General features: G+C 41.8%; 1 protein-coding gene across 7 annotated transcripts in view; it reads left to right on the top strand.

Moving 5' to 3' along the window:
• AUTS2 (activator of transcription and developmental regulator AUTS2) overlaps positions 1–26,607 on the top strand; it is a 792,614-nt gene that overhangs the window by 211,980 nt on the left and 554,027 nt on the right. For all 7 annotated transcript variants that reach the window (XM_072882444.1, XM_072882446.1, XM_072882447.1 and 4 more), the window contains exon 2: positions 1,305–1,514. In XM_072882444.1, coding sequence (XP_072738545.1) covers positions 1,305–1,514 — 210 coding nt within the window. The remainder of the gene's footprint in view (positions 1–1,304; positions 1,515–26,607) is intronic.

Below are 26,607 nucleotides of genomic sequence, written 5' to 3'. Positions count from 1 at the left end.
TGAATGTTGACTGTCTTCAGTTTAATTAATGTTCTCATTGGTTTTAGTTATGAATTTTGTGAAGCTCTTGTGTTTTAGATAGGCATATAGGGAGCATTCTTTAATTAAAGCCAAACTGATTTTTGCCTTCAGGCATGGTTTTTTTGCATTGAAAGGTGGTATAATTTGAATTATATTCTACTGAACCTGAATCTTTTTGTGACACAGGGACCAACACCCTAATTTTTTTCCTGCTGTCACTTAATATTATAAGTGACAATAAACAGAAGCATGAAGGCTTACAAGATCATATCGTACTTGATGGTGGGGCACGGAGAGCTTTTGGCATGTTAGTAGAGTATGCTTAAAGTATTACACTATTTAAATAATATGCCCCTTATATGGAAATATTGTACTCTTACATATGGAGTTCTTGGAGTAGATGTGACTTAGCAAATTGTATTTATTAAATTACAACACATATTGTGCATCTGCACCTTTCCAGTAGCTTCTATTTCTTCTCTCCCAATTATCATCCAGCCTCCTCTTCCTCTGCCCTTAATTTTGTGTTATTGGAGAATTTTTTTCAAGTAACATTTATTTTAAGCAACAACAAAAAAAGAATTCTGTGCATTGCAGGTTATCAGTAAGAAAATACAGTAGCTGTAGCCTAAGCTACAAAAGTCACGTTTATGTTACAAGACTTGAGTGTTTTTTATAGACAGCCATTGATTGTGGGGTTTAAAGAAGGGTCAGTTACAAAGTTTTCAAATATAACTTTACTTCTCTCTCCCCCCCCCCCCACTTTCCCCACCCCTCTGCGACTTGGAAATCTGCCTAGGTCAGGCTTGAGGGAAATGTCCACTGAAGTCAATTGGGATTCATTGCCTTTAATTGGATGTAGGTCAGTTCTTGCCTTGTCCTGTCAAATACAAGAAATAATAAAAATAAATGTGAAAAGCCAAGCCTTGTTTAAAGTGAAGATGATTGTTAATTTAAACATATGCTGTTTTCTAAATGCATGCTTACTTGATACATGAGATGTGTTTGAGAATTATGAGGTTGACAGTATGAAATCTAAAGGAGTATGTGTCTGCTTCTGTGCACTCACTTCATCTTACAGATTTTATTTTTCATTTGCCTATCTCTTGATTAAGTGGACACCAGTGAAGACTGCTTTCTCCTTTTCTGGTGACTATAGCATTGCCTTGAGAATGCTTTGCTGGTCACCTAGAATTGCTGCTTAAAGAGGTCGACCAAATCGGAGCTGTATCTTAACCGCTGTGTTTTTCTTTTCTTCCCTCCCCAACTCCCTCCCTCTGCAGAAGGACGTAGCTCTGAAACCTCAGGAACGTGTGGAGAAGCGACAGAATCCTCTAGCCAAGAAGAAACGGGAAGCACTTACCAATGGGCTGTCATATCTTCCAAAAAAGAACAGACTTCACCACCACCAGTACAGCTCTGACCGAGAAAACGATCGTAATCTTTGTCAGCACCTTGGGAAAAGGAAGAAAATACCGAAGGGTCTCAGACAGGTGGGAGACACGTTATCTGTTGTGGGGAGGGAGGGCTTTGGCTGTTGGCACATGGTACGTAGAAGCAGATTTCTCATTTTGTGGGATCACTTATTTTAACCCCTTCATAGTTGTTTTATTCTTGGGCTCTCAGGTGCCACTTGGTACCATGTGCTGGTACTAGAAGAGATTGAGTGGGAAAGCAAGTGGCATATTGATGCTAGAGCTGAGTTGTTTAATGTATGTGCAAAGGTTGGAAGAGCTTTCCATAGCCTGGCTGTGAGACTGTCAGGGCAAACAAATGTTGTCTCTCTATTACGTTGTTAGGCCAACTTTGTGCTATAAATATGCCTTCTTGTCTTTAGACTTTGTACACAGAAGCATAAGACCCCCTTGAACATCAAGGGCAAGGTGATGTAATTGTGAGAGGGGCAGCTGTTGATCAAGACAAAGCTCTAAGGCTGATGACAGTGCGAGGAGCTCATTTGTAGGATGTCCGTGGTACCGGTGTGTGCTTTTTGAGTAACTACTCATCTCCCTGTAAGCAAGAACTTCTGGCCTTCCCAACACTGGTGTTCCCTTTCTGCAATAGCTGTGATGCACGTGTGACAAAAGTGAGCAGATAGCATCCAGGGTTGCAAAGCTTGAGGCTGGAAATCTTGGACTCTTATTCAGGACTGTGCAGTGTTGTGTTTCTTGTTTTTAAAAAAGAAGAAAGCATGACAAGTGTGATTTCTCTGGTGAGCAGGATGCCGAAAAAAGAGCCATGATTTGCCTTTTTTGAATAAATACCCCTTGCGTTTTTGTTATATATAAAAGACTAAATTAGAGCTGGGCATTTTAAGTATACCATGCGCCTGTATGGTCGTTTGGTTCATTGCGAAACAAGTCTAAAGTAACAGTAAAGAGGTCGGCTTTGACCTAAATTTGAGTGATATTAATGACTCTTTAACCAAAATTTATATAACTAATGGAGATGGTTGATATTAATTGAATGAGTCTTCATCCTTGTTTGGTGCAAACCAAACATTGCTTTGCAGAGAAACTTTTAGAAAATAGTGAGAATTCACTGCTTCTCATTTTGTGAGCTCAGGGAAATTGAAGGAACATTGAGGATGACAAGTACATTGACTTGTATTCAATTTTGATATTGAGAGTTACAGAAGCTGGTAAAAAATATGTTTTCATGGTTATTTTTAAGCCTATACTGTATATAGAAATAAAATAAGAGATTATACAGTGCTTCAGCAAAGCAAACAAATTGTAAAATGCACGTTCTAACGCTACCACACCTGTTAAAGGTATTTCTTCTAATTTAATTTTACTTTGTATTTCAAAGGGAGGTGGGGAAACTCTTCAGGATAGTTGATGCAATGGTTATGTTATAAGTAGATATTGAAGGTTGCTGTGTTCCCTTGACTGTTTTCTGTGTTCACCTACGCGGTCTTCACTCTATTCCTTTTTAGTATGTCAAATGGTAAATGTACATGCTTTGTGCCATAGGAATGGGCCTTCATAAAAGCTGACTTTTTGCACTATTTGATTCCCTTGGCATAGCCTACTGTCAGGTGAAACCTTTCTGCCCAGTACTTAAGCAATGACGGAATCAGCCTTGCTGCTGATGGAGGTTATTTGTGAGGTTATGTTTTTAAGAATAAATATACACTGGCTTGGAAGGTATTGAGTTGACAAATGTCATGGAAAATGGTTTTTCTTTTAGCTGATAAATCTGAGTACTCTGCTTAATTCCTGAGGGATAAGGCTGAGAGGAAATAAAATATATTGCTCAATATAAACTTAATACATTTGGTAGGGGTATAGCTCCTTAGATAAGAACATTTTAGTCTCATGAAGAGTTTTGGTGCTGACAAATCCAAGTGGCTTTGGCACTTAGATGTGGAAAAAAGATGTCATGGAAAAGACTATAAAGCTTATTTGAAAAGGCATACCCACAACCTTTATATATAGTATTTCTGGCAAGCATTTTCTGTCTTCTTTCAAGACAAATGGTGAAGACCTCGAAAAAGGGAGGAGAATGATAAGTTCTGAGGATGGTTTTCTCTGATCATGTAACACTTTTCCTCCTAGAGTAACTCTTGGCTGCACACCTTGGGTTTGCTTCCCCACGTAGCTCCATCCCATTGAATTCCTGGGCTCTCAATGGGAAGTAAAGTTGCTTGTCAGCATTCTCAGATCACAACAAACCAAGAACTGGGCCCACTGGTGTTTTGCACTTGACAAGTAGGAAAGTCCAAAGCCAATTAGAGTTTAGTATTCTGGATATATATGGTGCCCTTGCCACCTTAGGGCTACATATTTTACATGTAAACAATGTATCTTGCCCCTGTTGTCCCTGGAGGAATCCTGAATTGTCACATGTGAATATTGTAATTGCATGGCAGGATGCAATCTCGATGCTGTCCTGGGCTGGCATAAGACCTTGGCTGCAGTCTGTCCCTGTTGGGAAATGCTTTGTACCTGGAGGTTTTGTTGGTTGTTTTACCAGTAGTTAACAGTCCTGTCTGATACGCCTTTCTGTGAAATCTGCTATCTGCGGGAAGTAACTCTCACATGAAGGACTTACGGTATGAAGCTCCCTTGTCAAACAGATTTTGTTGAAGTCAGCTATTGGAAGGACTGCTAATTAGTTTTCAGAGAAAATCCTTGCAGTATTCATGCAGGTATTTATCCAGCTATGTTGAAATGCCTACAGGTTTATTGAAATCTAGAAAATGTGAAACTGTAGGTTAATTAAGGCTCATATTTTACTAGCGAGAAGACTTTTGAACTCTGCTTTGTGAGCTTTTATAAATGTACTTATTAAATGCCTCAAGGAAATTTTAGTTGGCGTTAAGCAAACATGAGACTCATCAGAATTTTTCTCCAGCGTTTTAAATTTAATTTCCTTTACGTTAATTGGTGATGGCACATTTTTATGTGTTTTCTGTGAAAATAATTTGGAAATCTTAAAGTGAACATTTTTAAACTAGTAAAAGGATGGCAAAAATTTTTGAGGTTTTATTCCTCAAGGTTCGAGGAGGATAGGGCATACTAGGAAACAATAGTTTTCATTGCAGAAGGCGTGTTGAGAGTATTTTGATAGTGAGAGGGAAGGATCGTTTCTCTTTATTCAGTGGATGTGTGTTTTGGAAAGAGCACCGAGTCTTGTTATCTCTACCACTTCCTGCATGGTTTTCTTTATCTGCTGGGAGATTCATATGCCTTCTTGCAGAAAAGGATCGTCTTTGGCATATGCTTCCAAACCAGCAATCTCTGTGCTGGGCAAGTGGTATATTAGCTGGCTTACGTGTATACGAGAGCCAACTGCTGCTGGGCTGATTCCAAAGACACTTGCAGAATATCAAATCCCAGTCCTAGAAATCGTGTGAGTGCAAGGAGGGAGACAAACTGGTAATGAATAAGGGGCAGATAAAGAATAAAAGGAAGAAAACTCATGACACAGAGATAAATTAGAAGGTAAATTTTAATGAGATAAAGGAAAAATGGTAAGAACAGCAAAAAAGATACACTGCTGACTCTGGCAGTCATCAACTACAAGCATTACAAACTATTAGCTTTAACCTCATAGTCCATTACATGAATCTGTTAAAGGGGAGGGAGGGAAATATTGACACTTTTCCTTCTCAGAATTAAGTCCACGATCCCCTTGGCAGTCTCGCCCTGAATCTATACATCTTAAATTTGAGACGGCTAAGGCTTTTGAGGGCTGATCTGGATGGCCACTGTCATCCCATGTCATCATCGCTTGTGAACATCACATTGTTAATTGTATTGCAGATTTACTTGCACACTTGTCCTTTGGTGCAGAGGTGCTTGTGTGCTTCAGTGCAGCAAATCTCTGGTGCGGAGGGTGAAAGAACCGTTGTGTGATCTGCATTTAATCACGCTTACAGTTAGGAATGGCTTTTGCATGCTCTTAGACAAGCCTATACATGACAGGTAATGAGAGCGGAGCGGGAGGTGGGTGTTAGCTGTATGGTTTGTGGTGACATTCGTCGGGGAGCTGAGCAGATGGGTTTGATTGTCACCGGCAGTGTGATTCCAGTGAGAGCTGACTGTGGTGACAAGCGATTTACAATGTGCTATTTACAGTTTGGGTTTGCAGTCTCTCAATGACATCTGAGTGCTCTTTAGCAACTGCTTTCATTACTGCTTTTCTAAGAGCTGTTAATTGAAAATGAAATTGTGGGTGGGCTTTAGGAGTGCAATAGCAGCTACAAGTATTATACACAACCATGGAGAACCATTTAATTTATTTGACTCCCAACTTGTAGCTCTGTGCAGCAGCAAGGGAAAAAACGTGTATATATTTCTGCAGTGTGAGGTTAGACACCTTGGAAATACTGCATACAACTTGCATACACCCATAATGAGTGATAAAGGCTTGAATCTCCTTTTATATAGCTGCTGTGATTTGGGATTACTTCACTGGCAGCCAGTGGATTTCAGTGACTGTAAAACTGCTGAAGATGAGGAAGGAACCTGGGCCATGAAAAGAGCTCAGGCAGGGCAGCTGAGGGCTTTGCAAGCCGTGCTGGCTGTGTTTTGGTCTAGTTTTGCCCTACTGGAGGTCTGGCTCTGTATGACTGCAGTTAAAGGAAACATTGCTACCAAGTCATAGAGCGTGGGACAAACTTGCACGTCTTAGTAGTACCAGCTAGGTGTCAGGTCAGCAGTGATACTGCCGTGCATTAATGGAAATTGAGAGAATGTTTCTTTCCATTCTGTTTGTAAAGAGAGACTTTTTTAAATTTCAAAACACTAGCACAACCACTTTGAAATTACTAGGTTTGATGTTTGTTTTGCAACCTACACACTATGGTTTGATATGTGCAAGTGTTGCCAAAAGGTTCAAGTGACGCAAGCAACGGGACTTTGCAGGGAGTGCTGGTTTAATGAAACTTTGCTGTGTGTTGGTATTGTGGGCATTGCTTATTTGGATTTATTTGTCAATCCACCTTATTAACTGCATTTAATTTGAAAAATAAACTATGAAATGACAAAAAAAATCAGATTACAGCACTGAAAGTATAGAAAGGTATACAGGTAACTATGCTTTGAGGTTACATACACAGCATGAGTGGATGTAATCATATGTGGGAGAAGATGCTCGTGTGATAGAGAGATAAGTAGATCTGGGATTTCAGAAGGATGGATGTAGGATGGAAAAGGAGGAACACATCTATGGGAAAGGGGAAGGGGTGAAGTGGTGGGGCTGTGCACAGGCCCAGGCTGGGCAGTGTGGTTTTTCAGAGGGGTAAATGTTGCACAAGGGTGTGCGTATGGAGGGATATGCCCAAAGAGGGGGCCCGCTGTGTCAGTTAACATCGTCTGTGTCTGCTGCTGTCCAGCTCAGCATTACCTAGTCTACCATCGTGCTGTTAAAACGTTGAGTGCTTCGTGCTGGCCAGTCGGTAATTTCATCCTTGAAAGGGTACTGCACTTTGTTTTGCACACATGCACAGTATGTGGATTTCTGTACGCGTGAGAGAACGCGTGTTTAAAAGCTGGGCTGCTATTCAGTTGCCCCTCTCAGAAGCCGCCACTGGTGGCAAACAGTGCTTGAATTGCAAGCGTTTTGTGATTCTCAACTGCTGTTTGCTTCTGATCAGAGGCCACAGAAATCTCCAGCTGTACTTAACCCACAGTAACCATATCCAGTGCGTCATCTGTGAAGGCACCCAGCTGCTCAAAAGCATCCAAACAACTTCTGGGCCCTGATAATATATAATTGAGCTCAATGGCACAGAGAAGATTGTTGTTCTCTATAGAAAGGACTGAAAAATGATGTGTTGCTTCTTGTGCCTGTTGTTCTGCACTGCACCCCCCCCCCCAGGTTTAATGAAGTTCCTGAATAGGGCCTTTGGATTCCTTGAAAACACACACAAAACCAGGCTCATAATGTGAAATCCAGAGCCATTCACAAAACCAAGCGCGATGACAGGATGCAGCTAACATTTTCCAAGCGAGGTGAGCACACCGAAGCAAACACCTGCATTCATTGATCAGCCGCTCATAGAAGCTGCCACTTTACTGAAGATTTGCCTGCAGTGATGTGTTACAGGCATTTCCCCCCTTATAATCCCCAATTTCACCTGCAATTTTTCAATAAGCTATTGAATTATACCTCTCTAAATGATACACTGCAAATCCAGCGGGTCCTAATTGCTAATGATGGTTCTGAAAGACTTTCATTTGACTGTAATTAGGTTTGCAAGCAATCAGCTGCCCTTATCAGAATTGAAAACACATATAATGTAAAATACGGGCTGGTGGGAATGTAGTGTTTTCTTAAAAGGAGGAGGGAAGAGGAAGATGTTTTATTAGCAGAAGCTGTGACATTTTAACACCTTGAAAACATCATGTGTGAAATTAATTCTGTTCAGTACTATACCATCTGGCAATGTTATTGTTCTGTATATATTGCCATGTAAAGTGCGCTTTTTTCGTCTGAGTATGAGCCTGTGTTTGAAATAGTAATCATGAGTCAAACTGATTACTAAGGATGTTACCCCTGCTAGATAGGTTAAAAATACCTATTGGGAAATCCCATGGACTCAAAATGACTTCCCCATGGAGAGCTTCGCTTGCAGGGCTGATGAAATTGGAAGAAAAGGGCCTTGTTTTTGCCATGCCCCTCTCCTGTGAATGAGTATATGTGCTCAAAGGTAAGAGAAACTCTCTCCAGGTATTGTTTATTGAAGCTGAAGTAGAAAATGCCTGTATCTTAGACTTAGTACCATGATAATGGTTTAATAATATACTACTATTTTGATCCTGTCTGTATGCTCCTGCATTAAACACCCAGCTCAGAGCCTCCTGTGACAGCTAACGGGTGTTAGTGGCTTGTGTCTTCAGGCTCCAGTGTAGAGACAGAGAGTCCCCCTTCATAGATGCAGAAGAATGTACACTTTAAATGTGATTACAATCTGGTGTTTGCCCACTCTGGCTAAAACATCACGTTTGGCAGTGTGGCCGGTCTCTTAACCAGGACTCAAACGTGGACATTCATACCTGATATGATGACCAGTGTAATTATGGTGATAGTGTTACTTCTAGATGGTAGAGCTTGTACAGCCAAGGCAGAGTGTGGAAGAACTTGGGTCATATCTAGAAACAGGAATAAATGGTGGAAAATTAATGTATCTCCCATGTTTCTCTGAAGCCGATGGTGTGAGCTGATTGCACCTGGGATGCAGCAGAAGAAGGGTTCCTCTGCCTCCTCTGCTTTCACCTACCATTGCTGTTGTGTTGCAGGTGATCAGGCTTGTAAAAACATGCCAACATTGGTCTTTTTCTTATTTCTAATGCAAAGTTTGCCACTCCTTTGCAATCTGCCCTGCTGCATCTCGCTTCATCTCCTGGCTCCAGTTTATGCGGCTGTGAAATGGAGTTGCCAGAGAGATGTCACCACCCTGTCACCAGAGCAGGTAATGCTGTGGGGAGGAAGTGCCCCTGTGTGCACCACTCACCCACTCCAGCCAGCGTAACAGAAGCTTCCAGCAAATTCCAAACTGAAAAAAGATTAGAAACAGCGGCTTTTGAGTTAACCTAATTATGTTAATCAATTAGATATCTTGAGAATAATAGTAAAAAAAAAAAAAAAATTACTGTGCATGGAGCAGTTATTGTCTCCCAGGATTATCTTTTTTCTTTTAATGTTGGCACCCTACTGTAATTGAAAACTTAAATGATTATTAAAGGTGCTGTATTGGGAAGTGAACCATATTTTAAAAGTGTGATGCAATCAATTGCTGTCTTAAAAGTTCCTAAGCATGTTACCAATAAGGAAATAAGCAAAAAAATTAATTTCAACTGAGGCTGCTTGGAGATAAATTAAGCTCTATCTTAAGTGATATAAGACAGTATAATAAAGTGACCAAATTGAATTTAAAAACTCTAAATCTTCCAGCACTTTTTGAAATAATTTTTGTGTATTCTACAAATAACTTAAATCTAAGCCAAGACTTCTGACCTGTAGGTTTGTCTGTGTATTAACTGGAAGCACAGCAGTTCATTCTCAAATTTGTTATGAAAAAATTGAAGTGTTGAAGCTATGTTACTTAATTCTTCTTTTTTCTTCCACAAACTCTGTATTCACAAAGGGAGGGGGTGTAAGAGCGATGTTATTTAAATGTGGCTGTAGCATCCAACAGCGCACTTGTGGGTGCGCAGCAGCTTTCTGTGGCAGGCCCGTCAGTGGGTGCTGCGGGGAGCAGGGGTCTTGTGTGCTGGTGCTGTTCCCGCTGTAACACCCGGCTGGGCAGGCAGGCAGGCAGGTAGGCACAGGGAGGCTGTGATACCCCGCTACAAGCACTGTGGTTTGGGAAGAGCCGTGGGAGCAGGAGAGCAGCATCAGGAGTGTGTCAGGCTCCTGCGTGAAGCTTAGACTCTTAGTTAGGCTTTTATAACCTTAGGTCCAGCTCCTGAGTGCCATAACTCCATGGATTCAGGGGCACGGACCTAGGCCATGTGCTTGAACGATGCATGGGGGCACTTTTAAAGTGTCGGTGAACAACACTCGGAGGAACCGTTCCCTTACCAAGGAGTGTGGAAGGCCCCCCTAGTTTGGCCTTTCCAAGGGGAATATGACAGGCGGGAAAAAGGCAATTCCTTGAATTCAGTAAGTGGGATATTTTCCTATCCCTTTGTAAACTAAAGGCAACACTCCTGCTTTTGTAGCTGACTCGGTACAGCCCCTCTGAAAGGGAGGGAGGCTGTGATTCCCCGAGGTCTGAACAGCTGCATTTTTGGCAGAGATTTGGCAGAGACTTATTAGAAGTGGAAAGTAAACAGCAGCAGGAGTGGCAGGATTACCGCAGCCTGGTAAGCTACAGCAGTGTGAAATTCAGGTACTGAGCTTGCACGATCGCTTTCACGGTTTGCAGTGTTTGCAGTTTTGGAGCCTTCCCTGGATGTAGCCTGGCGGTGGCTGTGGAGGGGCAGCTCTGGCCAGCCCCAGAGGCCGCCTGCATCCCCAGAGGCTGCACGTTCCCACCGCGGTGGCACGGTGTTGCTGAAAGAAATGTGTGTGTGCATTGCTAAACTTTCTGCTATTTATTTCATTTCAGCAAAAAAACCCTGTGCATAAAGCTCAGGAAAATTATTGATAATCTTCCTCAACCCTGAGGAGGTTATTCTCTACTTTGTGTGGTTTCACAAGTTGGAACGTTGCATTTCTATAAAATTAAGACATTTAGAATTCTGTTTGTGCCCAAGCCCACTGAAATGGAACAAACTTTTAAATATAGGTCCTTATTTCCTATGTTTGACCCTTTGTCATAGTATATGAACTATATGCACTAGGAAAGCCTCCTTTGTTATTAGCAAAAATGGGACATAGCTTTATTTTTTACACTGAGCTTGCTGTATATGACTCTTGAATAAGTCAAAGGGATATTTTGAATCAGTTCCATTGCCAGTTAAAGAACGCAGTATGGCCATGACTCCTAAAACAGACAAAACCAACTTGTCCTTTTGTTCTGACCTTTCCCTGGAACAATTTTCCCTGCTCAATATTAAAATACAGTGAGGTTATATGAGCAAAAATGGAGGAGTTACCCTTAAGTAAAAGTTACTGTTGCTAAAAGAAAACAAAAAATATTAATAGATGATCAACTGCAAAAGTTACTGTGGTTTTGCATTTCCAGTGCTGTCGGAAGTTTGCCTCTAATATCAGCAACGCTGTACAGGCTATGACAAAATACATACTCCTGATGCTTCTAATTTTCCATTTTTTAATTGTCAGTGTAGGATCAGTTTCAGATTTATCCTTTTCTATTGGATCAGCTATTGGAAAGATTATTCAAATGTGTCACTCTTAATGTGAATGGACTTTCTTGAAGAAGTCCTAAACTTGTACCACAGTCCACCCTTACTCAGGAAAGTGCACGAGCATGTTCTTAGCCATAGCTGCTTTCCTAATGTCTATTTTCTTACACTGGTGATCTCTGTGAGCAGTTGTAGTGACCTGTTTTCAAGAAAACTCAATTCTCGTACTTTCTCCAATTAAAGAAGAATTGCTATTACAATTTAATCACAGATCCTCCTAGTATGGAAGATACCAGAAGAATGTTCTCTCTAGTCCAACAAAATGAAGACATAGAAATAGGATGATAGCCTTTCTAGATCTGTCCTGCGTGTGAACATCCATGAGGCATAAGATCTATTTAAGGGAAAGTTTGGCAAAAGATGACGTGGGTGTAAACTGGTGTAAAACAAATGTTAGCAGGAAGTTAAGCTTTCAACCCAAAGCCTAGTGAGATCCTGCAAGAAACTGTGGGAGGAGGAAGCAGGAAAATAACTGGTCTGCCGGCACAAGTTGATTTAGATGATATAAAAGAAAGCGCTATATGCCATTAAAGTCTCTGACAGCAGAGAGCTGAATCACTGACCTCGAAGTTCCCATGTACTGTATGCCTGTTTGCCTTCCCCGTTAGTAGAGTTGCAAATAGACATAGGAACCTGCGTGCTTAAGAAAGAAGGATCGAGTTCAAAGAGGATTTGAAGTCCCTCTCGTGCAGCTCTTCTCTGCATGAGCAAGAGAGAGAAAACCGCAAGTTTTCTCATAAAATGCAGTCAGGCCTAAGCCCAGCTCACCCTGCTAACCCTCCCCCAGTCTCCCAAGGTTAAACAAGTCCTTAAATTAACAAAAATAGTAAAGCTGAGAATGGGTATAGAACTGGAAACTGGAGTTTAATACTTAAGAGATTTCAGGTTGGCTTTGTCTAAAATATTTTTATTAAAATATTTAATCATAAAGCAGGTGGATTTTATCGTAGCCATAAGAAGCAGCAAACATTTGGTGCATGAAAATTTTTCATGATACTCTTACTTTGGCTGACTATGCTTACCGTTTTCTTCTGAACAGGTTTTACTCTGATCTAGTTGGACAAAAAACCTCATACTTTTATAAATAAAAATCAAGTGCCCAAAGCAGGCAGAGGGTTAATAAAAATGGAAATTCTGTTAAAATTACTAATCAATCTGTTTAATGTTTTATAATCTCCCCTCCCCCTAACACGTGTTCTTCTCTTGTAAAGCACCTTATTGCTTCCTGCTTGTTTACCGGCTTTTAGCAAGTCAAGCAGCTTTCAAATTGCTTTGATGTTAATTATAGAACTTGTTCAATAGGGCTTGCTAGGTGAAGGAAAATAGCTCATATGTTTAAGACAATAAATAAATATACAGACAAGTGCTCTGTGCTTTGGTTCTGTAGAAGGAGATGACAAGATACTGATGACTTAGTGTTGTGTTGTCAAATAAAGGCTATATTTGGGTGGCATGCTGCTCTCAGTTTGCAAGATTTGATACTAGTTGTCTTCACTTCCCTTGATGATAAAGGGGAACTATGTGCTGAGGACTGATCCTCGTAGTTGTGAAAGGAGTTGAGTTTCGATACCTCTTGTGCCAAAGGAAGAGATTCAAGAAACAGGGATTTTGCCTTAGCCCACAAAAGCTGTTACTGTAAACTAGCCCTTTGGATCGCGGGTTATCCCAGCTCTTCCGTTTGTCCTGCTCTGGACTCTGGTCCAGCCTGAGCTGCCTTTACTCTATCCAATTCAAGCGTTGCTGCGTTAATGTTTTACCTGTAGCTCAGTTTGGGGATTTACAAAAAAATGCTCTTACTTTGGAAAAAACTCTAGCTGCCTCTGAGTAGAACTGCCACGTACTCCGATCTGAATTGGTCAGTCAATGTCAAGACATAACCCCCCTGAAAGAGAGCATTAGGTAGCAGTGACGGAGTGGGAACCGAGGGTCGGGACCACTACCCTCCAGCCGTGGCTGCGTGCTCTGTGCTCTCCGGCAAGTCACAGCCTCATTTTCCTGTGTTCATCCTGTATGTAAATTGTGTTTAATCATAAAGAACTTGTCTACCAATTCCTAATCAAGGCATAAAGGCTTAATCAGAGAATTTGTGCAGTGTTTGGAGATCTTCAGATGACAGGTTCGGTACCTGTGTGATAAATTAATATTAATAATTTCTAGTTCAAAGCACCATAGCCATAACAGCTGACTGTGGAGTTTGTCAAAAGCCAGCGCTGTGTTGAATGACTGGAGAGTACCTATCAGGAAGCGACGTGAAACCTTTAGCTTATTAGTGACATTGCATTTATAAATTAGTAACAACGCACAGAGGGGGAGGGTGGAAGGTGTATCATTCCAAAACGCTTTTGAAAGATGTGAAGTAGAATTTGCAGTCTAATGTTTCCTATAAGAATTGCAGTGTTTTTGGTGATGGAAAGATATTATTTTCAGTATTAAGGCTTGCGCTTGCAATGTTTTAAATAACCTGTGTTTTAGTACGCAATAAATACTGCAAACGACCCCCTCAAACTTTCTTCTTCATAATAATGATACATTTTGATATAATTATTACTGGTGTGCTATTACTGTTTTACAGTAGGTACCAGTGGGTGTGTTGTTTCCAGAAGCAATAATTGGCATGCCATCTTGCATACTATTTTAGAGTGATCATAAAGCATTTCCTGGAGTAGAACTGTGTGCGATTGTAACATTGCACTGGGGGAAAGAGACCTTACCCCTTAAAGAGACATAGCATTGCAAGGCTTGTAATTTTAAGTCTTTCTAATTTAAATCATGAAAATCTGTTTTTCATGAATAATTCAGAGATCTGATTTAGTAGAATTATTACCAGCCCATGTATATTAAATAGCCAGCCTGCTACGCCAGTTCTGTTTAAGACACTGTTGATGGGGGTTTTCTCTTTCCTGTAGAAATGATCATCTTTGTCTGTTAGAAAATAAAGCTGCTGTGGTATTTTATCCTTTTGATTGCACGAGGATGTTTCTTTAAACATCATAGGCTAAAATTCAAGCTGAAGAAAAATAAACCCTTTACTACAGGAGCTCCTAGAATTCAATTTAGAGAGAGTAAACCTTGTACTATATCCATTAGGAAAATGGCAGTATTCTTCCAGTTCCTGATGTTATTCAATTACTTACCCCGCTTCCTGCTTTTAGCGTAAACTGTATATTTTAGCTCATGACCTTTGACAGCAAATTGAATCAGAAGTGGAGATGCAATGAAAGTTGTTGTGGTCTTTTTTTTAAAGATTCTTTAAAAGCATTGATGTGTAGGAAATTTTGGGGTTTGTTTTGGTGTTGGGTTTTTTTAGTAAGCCTCGCTGTGGATTTTGTAATACAGTGCATTTTCCTTGGAAAAAAGAAAATTTAAGTTAATGTCCTTCCTTATTTGCCTTGGAGAACAGCAGAGTGTGCAGAGCTGCTCTTGTTAGTGCATGCCTGCTGAAATTAGCTTTGCATATTTTAGTTAATACCAATAAAAGTGGAGTTTGTTTAATTTAGAATCAAACCCTTGTTTAGATTGGATTAGCACTTTAAGAAAAATATTTAACTTGTAAAATGATACTATTGACACAAAGTGGTTACAAGTCCAAAGTCATCCTGGGCTTTGTTTCACCACTGTTGTGGCCTTTCTCTTCTTGCCCATGTCCCACTCACAGGTTTTTATAGTTTTTAAATGATTTTATGCAGTTTAAAGGCTTATAATGGAATGAAAAAATGTCATTTTCTGTGTAAAGTCATCAGAACAGTATAAACCGAGTCTTTTAAAGGTGAGACAATCTTCCTGTAACGTGTTACAAACATACAGTGCCTCTGCGTGAGTGAAGCTTGCGTCTTAGTAAGAACTGAGGAACATTGATAGACAGTGCTGAAGGTGTATTTGCATGGCGTCCTAAGAAACTTCTCATCTATCAGTAATTCCAACATGCTCAAGTGTATCAGGAAACCTGCAGAAAGTAATTCACCGTCAGCCCTTTTCATGGCTTTTATCTTGCCCCAGTTTTACTCTCTTGGAAATACGGGCTTCCTTTTCCAAAGCTTCTCAGCACCACAATTGACCAAGTCCCAGTGCCAAACTGACTTAAAGTACTTGGGAGTCAAAGTCTTAATAAAAACTGCTGGGATTTAGGGTCTAGATTGCCTCTGTGGCTGTTGACATTTAGTCAAAATCTGTTTCTCTTTTTACTGATTTTACACTGCCCTTCAGGAAGGGAAAGTCAGCCCAACCATGCCGACTGCACTGGAGTTGCAGTCGTGTGGGTGGTAAGAGATCCGAGCCATCACCTGGACCAGTTTCTCATTTGTATAAGACTTAAATTTTCAACATCTCCAGGTCTGCTCCCCCTTAAAAAAGAAGGAGGGGAGGGAGTACAGAAGCATTTGGACTAACAGTGCTGCAAATACCTTCTCGCAAATCTTCACATACGTTGTTCTAATCTTTAGCTTCTCCTAGATTGAAGCTCATTTACAAGCTTTCGATCATACTGTTTCCCTTACACTTGTGAATAGTGTGAACACAGAAAGAAACCCAAAACAACATATTCATCTGAAGCTTTCCAACACCGGTACCCCAAATCTACTTGAAACTCTACAGAAACCATTGGTAAGAACATTGATGCTGCCTAGATCAGCCAGCCCAGCCATACCCCGTTCCCTGCTCCTGATGAAACTTCTCACACACGGTGTTCCCTGAGCTTTTCTATTAACAGTTGAATGAGACTTCAATAGTTCTTAGCTTTAACTGACCAGAATGCCTTCATGTCATAGTTCCCCCCAAATTTATAATTTTTACTAATCCTGTGTCTTTCTAGAATAGTGACATTGAGGGAATTAAGAGCCCATTGGTGTGTTCAGAACTTGCACTTGGATTAAACTTGAACAGAACTTGAATTCAATACGAAAAAATCAGGAGATGTCTTAAATTTGTTTCTTCCCATGTAAAGAAGTGGACACCCCCTTTCCTTCACTCAGTTACAAAAGCAGCCTGCCCCTCACCCCGGCTGTTGTGGTATCTACTTGCACTGGAAGCACAATCTCTTTTTCTACAATGGGTTGCAAAATTTTCAGGCCTGTACACAATGCTAAGTTGTACAGTGGTGCAACCTGGGTTTGTGCTAGGAGAGAGCCTGCTTTTCTGCATATATATTAGTCTAACCTGGTACAAGAGCTTTGTTGCTTCAGGTTGTGTTGTTCTGCAGGGTGTTCCAAGATAACATTTAATTCTTTCTTGTTCTGGCTGCAGCAATGCCAAGTATTTGTTGAACATCTGTCAGTGTGTTTAGATTATTAACCTAACTTCTGCTCATTTATGTTAATAAAAACATTTGAGCTTCATAACAAGCATGTGTAACAGTTCCTCACGCTACTAGTCCCACTGAAATCCAGCTGAGAGGGTTGACACAATCTTACCCCAACTGGCAAAGCGTTGGCAATTCATCCTTCAAAAGCATTGCCGCGCTTTCTGTGCTGCCTGGACCTGGAAGGTGGCACAGCTTATAAATGGTTGTATTTAATCTTCAAACTCTAAAGCTCATATTTTGCGACAGACTAGGAAATGTGGGAAATGGACTCCAGGACTGTTTCCAAATTTGGCACCTGTAATCAGAAAGTTGTGGTCTGTCGTACCGGTGCAGAGTGGTGCCTGTTGGCCGTTGTGTTACAATGCCAGCAGAAGTCTGTTGAGGAGCACAGAGTAACATAAAGCTGGTGAGATCAGGACCCATAAGTGCTCTTCTCGGGTCTGCCACGGAGGCAGGTCCCTTCAGTCTAGAGGCTGTAGGATCTGCACCCTTGGAGGCTTCACATCTCCCCTGAGCAGCCTGATCTCTCCTGAGCTGAGTCAGCCTTGCTTGGAGCAGGGCTTGGACGAGGTCACCCCCGAGGGCCCCTCTGACCTGTTGTGTGTCATACTGAGCAAGTAATTTCTTTTCTGGGAACAGAAACTGCCATTTATTACACTTATTTGGTGTCTACTATTGGGCTGCTAGTGTAATATGTGTAACAAGCAACTCTGAAGCCAGCTTGGGAAATGGTCCCTGCATTTGGGTCTCCAAAGGCATTCGCTTTATTGTTAGCACACAGTTTTTGCAAGTTGAATGAAAGGACAGATCTCCTTTTTGGACTACATGTAGTCTGCTGGGCAATGAAATGCACTTGGAGCCATTCTCCCAAGTCCTATAATGTTTTACTACAGATACTATTAATAAAAGTATTAATTACACTGTTCTGGAATTAGGATTTCGTAATGAAACCTCAAACAGAAAACTCAAGCCAGGTTGGCCAAATGTCATGAAACACTCAAACTTGAGCTGCGAGTAAAATAAAAGTCTGAGTTGTTTTAAGGTTTATGGTTAAAAGAATGTAAAACCTTTCAGCTTGTCCAAGTTTTGACAGAAAACCTTGCAGTACTTGGCAGTCCTGGCTGGGTTTCCTTAAGTGTGAAATGCAAGATAAAACTGGTGACTCGGAGCCAAGCACAATGAAACGAAAAGGTTCTCCTGAAACAAAGAGAAATGGAGATGCACAGATTTTTCTCACAGCTCTCCTTCAAATCCTAGTCCTGTTCAGTGGGGTGCGCTGGCTGGAGCATCCCCAAGCACGGCATGGGAGTGCTGTGGGAGACGGTGCAACTGGAAGAAATATTTGGTGCAGTGATGTGGCTGGTGAGCGTGGCTCTGCTGACTCCAAGGGAGCTGGGGTGTTGTATGCCAGCTAGGGATTTTGCCCATTAAGTTGTAGAGAGAGAGTTGTAGAAGTGAGATAAACTCTTACAGGCTTTTTTGTTGCCTTGTAATGTGTACAGCAGTACCAACATACAAGCTGTAATTAAAAGCTGTTTTGAATACATTTCAAATGTTTGACTTGGATGGGAGGGGAAAGGCAATTTTCTTTCTGTCCTTCCTTTCACCCTTGAACTGGGACTTCTACAGCCTGCTGGGTGAAATGAAGAACGCTTTTTCATTTTTTATCCAGAAAGGCTTTTTAAGAAAAAGGAGTGGTGGTTAAAGTATTTGGGAGGATTTTGCTGACAGCAGATAGAGTTGTGTTTGCACATATGGGGAGCGGGGGGAGTCAGCCATGTGACATTTCTGTTCATCCAATACACTCCAGAATTCTGATTATTTACAATATTTTTCATCTATTTGAATTACTTCAGTGCTTAGAGTATTCAATTTTAAGGACTTTGACTTCCCCTTTTTAAAAAAAAAAAAAAAAAAAAGTCCTGATAGAAGTTTTGTGCTAACAGGGATGGGTTGGGGTCAGAAGGAGGTAAATAGCAGTCGGCGGGTTTTTATCCAGAGCCCTTTTATCTATGACTGGAAGAGTGTAATGTTTTAATTTTATGCAAGATTTTGTAACTCTTAGAGAAGGTGCTGCCAGCTCTTTCACATCGACGTGAAGCTTGCAATTTCCCAGGGCTTCAGCGGACTTCTGGAGCAGGGAGGAGGATGCGTTTCCACTAGTGACTGTGCTGGGGCAATTGGCTTCTTTGACATTAACTGCCTGAGTATGATGAATTGCAGCCAGTTTCCTCCGCCACCAGGTCATCTCCACTGTAACATTTTGTAGTGACTTTTGTAGTCAAAACCAGTTTGTAAGGCAGGGGAAACACTCCTCTCACGTCCTAACCTCGTCAATAATACCACTTGCACCCTTGAGATGGGCTTTCCTAGGTGGGCAAATCTAGGAATATGGACGTTGCCCAGCTTTCTGTGATTTTTGCCCTGAGTTGATTAACCAAATCTTTGAGTATTGTAATTCTGAGATCTCTGATCTCAGTAGGGTAAACAGGCTTGCAATCTATGACTTAAGAAAGATGCTTCAACTGAAGAAGCCTAGTCTGGGACCTTACTGCCACGGCTCTTTGCCTTTGAGCACGCTGCTATCGCCTCTGCCAGTTGCCCCGTGAACGTGGGGGGAGCAGTTTTTCCCTCTGCCAAGTACCTGTGTTTGCAGCACGCGTAGGGGCTGCAGGGGGGATCCCTCCACCAGTGGTGCTCCAGCCGCGCCTGGAGCCCAAGCAGCGCGGCGTCGGTGTTCGGAGCTCTTCCCTAGGAAGGCCTTGCTTGTCCTTCCGTGTACCCTGCTCCGCCTTCCCCCTCGCCGCTCCTTCTTTCGCAGCAGCAGTCTGCTGTGCGTGGGGGCCCGTGCCTGTCTCCCGGTGCCCTCGGAGCGGTTTCGGGGTACCCTAGAGGGCGACGTGCGGCGGGTGGCAGCGCGTCCTTCGGCGCTGCGGGGCGCGGAGGGGCCGCGGCGGCGGCTGCTCGGCGGGGCTGGGGCTCCCTCTGCGGACCGAAGCGGCGAAGTGCGGGGCCCTGCTCGGGGCGCGCCTCGCCCGCGGGCTGCGCCGCGACCTGCCGGCCCTCAGCCTCCTTTCGTATTCCGGGGGCGTGGGGGTGCTTTTTTTTTTTTTTTAATTCCCTTTGGCAAAGTACGCGCACTTAGGGAAGGGTTCGGTTTTGGTTTTGTTTTCAGTGGCACTGCAGGAACGCGGCGAGTAGCAGATTCCAGTTTTGATCAGACAGATGTTAACTGGTCTCCCCTGGCTGCCTCCTGCTACCTGAACAAGCAAAAGAACGAGCAAACAAATACAAATGGCAGTTATGGGATCAGTTGACAGGGAACTGGGATTCCGCAATGTCCCAGGTTTATTCTTTTATCTCACCAAAGTAGGACAAAGATATTGCCGCCCTTGCTGTGGCATTTATCAGCATTGCTTGTGCGGAGCGGCTGTTTGACTCCATGCTTTGAAGTCGGTGAGGATCTGAAAACATTCAGAGCCTTCACGCAGGTCTAATTGCAGGATTGGAATTGAAAGTGTAAATAGTTATTGACACACAAGGGGCTGAAGATGTGACTTGCTAAGAGTCGAAGATGCTTTACATTGCTATCTGAAACCAGAAAATCTGCGAGAGAAAAGCAGACCTGTGGAGCTGCCTCTCTCCCTTGTCTGCCGGCTGCTTGGGCTGATTTGGTTCTAACTGGCTCAGAGTGAGTGATGAATCCTTCTCCCACTTCCAGGAAGACTTTAGTTAACACTAAATTTGTGAAAATTTTTGAGATAGCGATAGGAGCCTTTCTTGGAGAACCAGAAATGACACTTCTAAAGGTGTCGCTTGCCCCTTTATTCCTTTGGGCACTAACTCACATGGCCAATAATGGGAGTGTAAATGTCAATACTGTTAATTGCTTTCCTGTTCCTGGAAGAGGAAAAGAATGGAGGAAAGGTTTTATGTTGGAAGATCTGCACGGTCTGCTGCGAATGACAGTCTGTCTCAGCACCCTGAGGGGCCGCTGCCAGGAAATTACAAAAATTAAAGAGCAGGGAAGTCCCGGGGAGCTGGCAGAGCCCAGCTGCTCCTCTGCTCCTGGAGCTGGTCCTCCTGCTCCTCTGACGCTCGTGAGAGCTTTGACTATTAAGACCTGTTTGCAGAAGAGCAAGTGAATTTGCAGAGGGAATGCAATCACATTAGGCATCTTCACAATCATCTGTGGGTGGTGTTATATGTGGCTGAAGCTTACAAAAGCAACACTGGCTCCCCGTTGTCACCACCTCAAATACCAGCTTTCAGAGTGACTAGCTGAAATGTGGAACTACAATTTTATTGGGTCGGATACTGTGAAATAATATTTCACAGTTTTTGCTGCCTTTACAATGCCATAGCAAATTAGTAGCAGGAGAACTGACAAACTGTATTTTGCCTGTGATCAGCCTTACTAATGTATTATTCAGCCGTGATTACTTTTTAATGGTCTAAGAAGTGTAGAAACATTTCCATGTGGCTGGATGGGAGTGGTGGATATCACTAATTATAACATCTACATTACAAATATGGATAAAGTTGAAGGTTAAAAATGATGTGTCTTTTCTACGGGAGTAGCTACTTTTATGGAGTGTAGTAAGAGACATATACTACTGGTTTTATCTTTTTTTGCAAGCATTTAGAGAAATGCCGTCAAGTTGGTAAAGGGCACATCTCTCTCTAGTAAACCTGCTATAACTATGGCAACTAAAGAATAGCTGTTTCACATCTTTCTCCCCTATTCCCCCTTTACTGATGAGGAGCAGAGTCCTAACACACATCCAGCACAGCCTGGCTTTCTACAGACTTTGACCTTCTGGTTGGATTCTCTGGTGTCTAATAAGGAATAAACTTACGCTGCAATCTGTCTTACCGTGGATGCAATTTATGCGCTTTTCCTCTATCTTGATGCTTCCTTTCAGGATTCCGTAGTCATCTAGTATCCGAGATCACCACTCATCAGTCAAATCTGGTTACAATTAATTTCATAATGTAAAATCAACATAACTTGCATTAAATTTGATAGGGGAGGCGAGCTGAAAACCTGGAGATTAGCAGTTAATTTGTTAGGCTGAGCTTTTCATTTCAGCCTGTTGAAATGGAGGTCTTCCAGGTAGACTGGTAGGCTTAAATTGCTGCATTTAAACGTGCGTCAGTACTTAACTTTACTACCTCGAGGACAGGACAGCAAAGGGTTGATTCCGCTTCTGGGTTTCCGTGCAGTGCGTCGATGACCTGCTAGCTGGACTTCAGCTGGTCTCATCGCATCCTGCTGGATTTGAATTGGATCTCGGCCCTCCACTGAAGCGCTGTGGTCACTCCAGTTCTGTTCTGGGGCGAGAAAGGGAATACCAGTGGCTTTTGGCTGCCTGTGTTAGCCTGACCCCCTCGAGCTCCCAGTTGTGTTAGAGGGCCATGGGGCTGCCCTGTTTAATGCTCGGTTATGTCCCCAGGAGCAAGATGGACAGCAGAGTACTCTGCCCTGGGCACAGAGATGATGTAAAGCTCTTATACCCACCTTCTGGTAGCTTTCCCTGGGCAAGGAATATTAAGACAACCATTTCCATCCATTTTTAAGATGCCTGAGTGCAGTAAAGGGCTCTTCGTATAACTGAAAATTGTGGTGTATTACACTGCTGAGCAGGCAACTGAGGCGTGCTCCAGAGGCATCTGCGTTTTATTGATAAAGATTGAAGTGCGAATGGTGCTTTGCTATCCCTCTTGCTTCGAGGCAGTATCATGAGCTATCTTAATATTGAAATATCTGGTTATTTTACTACTTTGAACTCAAGGGCGAGCACAAGACAAGACTCAAAAGGGAAGCTCAGGCAGTAATGTGTTTACGTGAAAAATGGATTTTAAAGCTTTGAAAGGGTTGTAATGCTCTTCTACCGTGAGATGCTAATGCTGAAACTTGAAACATAGCACAGTATCATTAGCAATTAAATGCATCTGGGTACTCCTCTTGCATCTTGTAAGGCTCTTGCAAATCAAAAGGGAGATGTATACACATCTAATAAAATAATGATTTTGAAAGCAGAGTTCCAAAGCCCTGTTTGCAATTCACAGACAGCATCTTCATGCCTGGCATATTTGTATAAGGTTTTAGAATAAAATTAATTGCCCCAGGCTTTGGACTTGTAAAGGGTTGACTTTTGTTCTTTACCTGTGTGTTGTTGGTACTTTGCCTTTCTATGTCTCTACTCCAGCAGCTTTTGTGCTGTAGTATTCCAAGATTTTAACCCGATTAATTTAATTTTCTATCTTTGAATTGCTTATACCATTCTTCTGGTGGCAAAAATTATGTGTAAATAGATAGATATACAGATAACTTCTTGAAGAAGTTAATTACCTATTTTAAGTAGCATATACAAGATTACATGTGTAAATATGTATATCCAATATACATATTTTAGTACATATTTAGTAATAAAGTAGAAAGACTTCTGAATCCTGTCTTTAGAAGCCAATAGCTGAGCAGAAGTGCATTGGAAATACACTTTTGGTGAACATGTTTATTCCAGTTATGAGTTTTACTATTTTTGACACCTGTTTTATGTTTATTTTGCTAAAACAAAATAGTGTGTGTGCATGTATATGTGCACATATGTATGTTTATTATGCACATGATGTATTCGTTACAGCAAATGTAAACATACAAAAGTTCACATTACTTTAAACACTGAGCTTAACTGTCAACCACAAAACATATTTGCAAACTCTTTCAACATGTGTAACATATACAGTCCTAATTGGAAACATTACAATAGCAGGGATGCCCATATGTTAGTGGTAATTATGTTGAAAGAGTTTGTCTTGTGGCTCAGAGTGGAGTTTGGAACATGCAATGTGAACTGTCACATGTTAGGATTTTGTAGCATGCCTTTAAAACGTATATACGAATAATTTGCCATGCCCCTATTGTGTTAGATCAATTAAAGATGAGGGGTTTTAATGCGGTGGTCATTTGATAGGCGGGGAGGTAGTGTTTGATGTATATTCCTAACAAAGTTAGTGAAGCGTTGTCTTGAAAAAGGTAGTGTTGCACGTTTGTATATGCATTGGGCCTTTTATATATGTTATCTTTAGGAAATCTGGAGGAAACGTATGTAGGTATGCCATGCTAGAAGGCACGCATGAGAAAATTCTGTCCATTGCGAGCTACAGTCATTTTAGAGCATGAGCTGTAGTGTGTATCCCTCTGGCGCACATATAAATGGCTATTTATGGAAAGCACAATTTCCAACAGAATAATTAGAATTAAATTTATGAATGGGTCAGGGCTTTCCATCGAAAGAATATTTTTAAATAATGAGTTATTTCTTTAGCACAGTTGTGACCAGCTTGCGCTGTACTTTGTCAGTTTAAATATGCTTACAACAGGATGCAAGCCTAGCAGAAAATGTGTATATTTAGTTTTCCATTATATATGGGCAAATAATAATAACTATGAAGATAAAGGTAGTGGCTACAGCAGTAGATAATGTGTTTTTGTGATAAATACAACTAGGTTTACAATTTGTTCTGCCTTATATCTCAAAGATGTCCTGTGGTTTCCATACCCTTCAAATCAGTGTGAAACAGAAGCAAGTTGTGCTCTAAAAAGAGACAAGCAATTTGTAACACTAAAGTGATGTTTTAGGTGAAATAATGTAGAACATATTTGTATGCTATGAATAAACAAGTCTTTTATTAATAGCACAAAAAACTGTAGCACTTTAAGCGTGAGACGTGTTGGTATTAATGTAGAAGTGTTCAATGCATAGGTTTAGCATCTTAAATAAGATGGTACAGTGTTTTACTGCTGGCAAAGACTAAAATGTTGCTTTAGTGTGTCAGTGTGGTAGTGTGTGGAAAGATCTCCATTTTGATTCATTAGGGTTTATTTCTGGAAAAATTTATATAATGGCGTTTCACAACAGACTACAATGGAAATATGGAGGATCTAGAGAAAGTCTGTCTCGTTGTGTTTTTTAGGAACCAACGATTTTGTGTGAATATACAAATCATGATCAAAAGAAATGGATATTGTGAATGAACCTGCTGTCACAGGCATTTTATTACGGATTCGTATTTGCTAACAGTCCGAAGTTGTAACTTCTCATTTTAATAAAGGTCCTTTATTCCTGCTCACCGTAGAGATTAGAGTGTGAAGTTCAGAGAAAATTTCTGTAGTGGTTGGTTATGAAACCACTTTCTCGTAACTCCTAACTTGTGCTCAAGGGCCATGCTATCGATATTGTGAATTTATAAAGTCAAACTCTTGGCTGACCTTTGGTCTTTGCATCTTTATTTATTTATTTCTGCTTTGGTCTCTGAAGATTAGTCACTTGCTGTGATGTGAGAAGGAAAAGAATACAGGGATAAGAAGAATAGTGTTTTAATCCTTGCCATGTTGTTGTGGGAGTGACTTCTAACTTAGTATCTGTTTCAGTTATTGACCCCATTTTGGGGAGGAATTGAAAGTATGCATTTTATTGATTGTGCAAATACTCATCCACTTTGGGAAGAGCATCCCTGCAAAGTATCGTGGGTCAATCCTCGGTGAAATAGAGAATTACTTGCTTTGAAATCAGTGGAACGAGGCCAGTTTGTACTTTTGACAGTGTTCTTCCAAACAAAGTGTATAAAAAACATTTCTGATGGCAAGTGGTATGGGTTTGATTTTTTTTGCATCAGTAACTGATACCTCATATGATACGAGTAAGGATTCCCTTTATGTAAGCCAGTGTATTTAAACAATCGTTTGCAATTTCATGTGGCAGAGGATGGAGCACAGGTATGTGTAGGAAAAAGCCCTGTTGAGTAACACAGCTGCTGTGATGCAGTTTAACTTTTTTAGCTTAACGTATTGGTGGTTCCAGAATCTCATTTCTATAGCATGGCTCCCTGCATACATCTGCAGAGTAACTGCTGGCCAAGCTTGGTGCCCAGCGGCTTGGTTCAGTTAGCCGTGTGTTAGGACTATCGAGAGTGTGGCAGGTCCCTCCGTAGCAATAGGTGTGAGTCCGAGCTACGCTGCTGTGGTTTAGTACAAGGCTTCTGCCACCTCCTACTTTGGTAGAGTGTTTTTATGAGCAGCCATCGATTTCTTTTCAGGGTATGCTTCTCATACATGAAGTGGTCTGAGAGCTGTTTTCATCCTACCAACTGCTTCATTGTTTGGAGAGGATATTGCTCAAACTATCCACTCGTGGTAACAGATGCCAGCAAATGCTGGTCCGTTTGGAGTGACTGCTGGTTTTTTTTTTTTCTTCCCCTGTACAACAAAATGCCCTATTTGTGCGTTTTGTTCTCCCTGCCACCCCGGCTGCTCTCCCAACAGGTGTCAGTGTAAGGCAGCAATGGTAAAACAAACTGGGAGACAAAATGGCATGAAGCGAGCTCTCAACTCCGAGGCCTGAATGTGTCTCTCAGGCAGAAATTAGGAAACTCCAGCGGGATTGTCCCTAGATAAAGATAATAGTTTGCATGTAGTTACCTCTATAAATCCCAGCATACCTGCTCCCCTCCTCCCGACTGTTCCCTGGAGTCACTTGCAGAAGGGTAACGCGTTTCTGCAGTGTATCAGCAGTGCTGCTGGAGGCTTGGAGTTAGTTTGGCTCCGGGAGGTTCATTGTTTTGGGACAAGGACTGGGCGCCGGCACTGTGCTGGGGCAGCAGCAGAGAGCAAGGGCCGACTCCTTCCGTGCAGCCCCCTCGGCTTTGCGAGCAATTAGAAGTGTTAAAAATAGACAGCGGTGATTCCAGCCCTGCCCACGGTTGTGTGCCAGCCAGATGCTGGTGCATCGGAGTACATCTCCACGCAGATCCTTGTCCCTGTATCCGTGTGTAGTCCTAACAAATGCTTTTTTGGATGTGTCTCAGCAACTCCCTGCAGCAGTGATCCATCGCTTGCCGGCCCCTCTGCGGTGCTGTGCCGACGGTAAATGCTGGGGGTTTAGTTCTGGACACTGGGAGTGA

The sequence above is a fragment of the Ciconia boyciana genome, chromosome 17, assembly GCF_034638445.1.
Source record: "Ciconia boyciana chromosome 17, ASM3463844v1, whole genome shotgun sequence".
NCBI lineage: Eukaryota > Metazoa > Chordata > Aves > Ciconiiformes > Ciconiidae > Ciconia > Ciconia boyciana.
The sequence above is the reverse complement of the archived record's forward strand: the minus strand, read 5'-3'. Positions and strand labels throughout refer to the sequence as shown.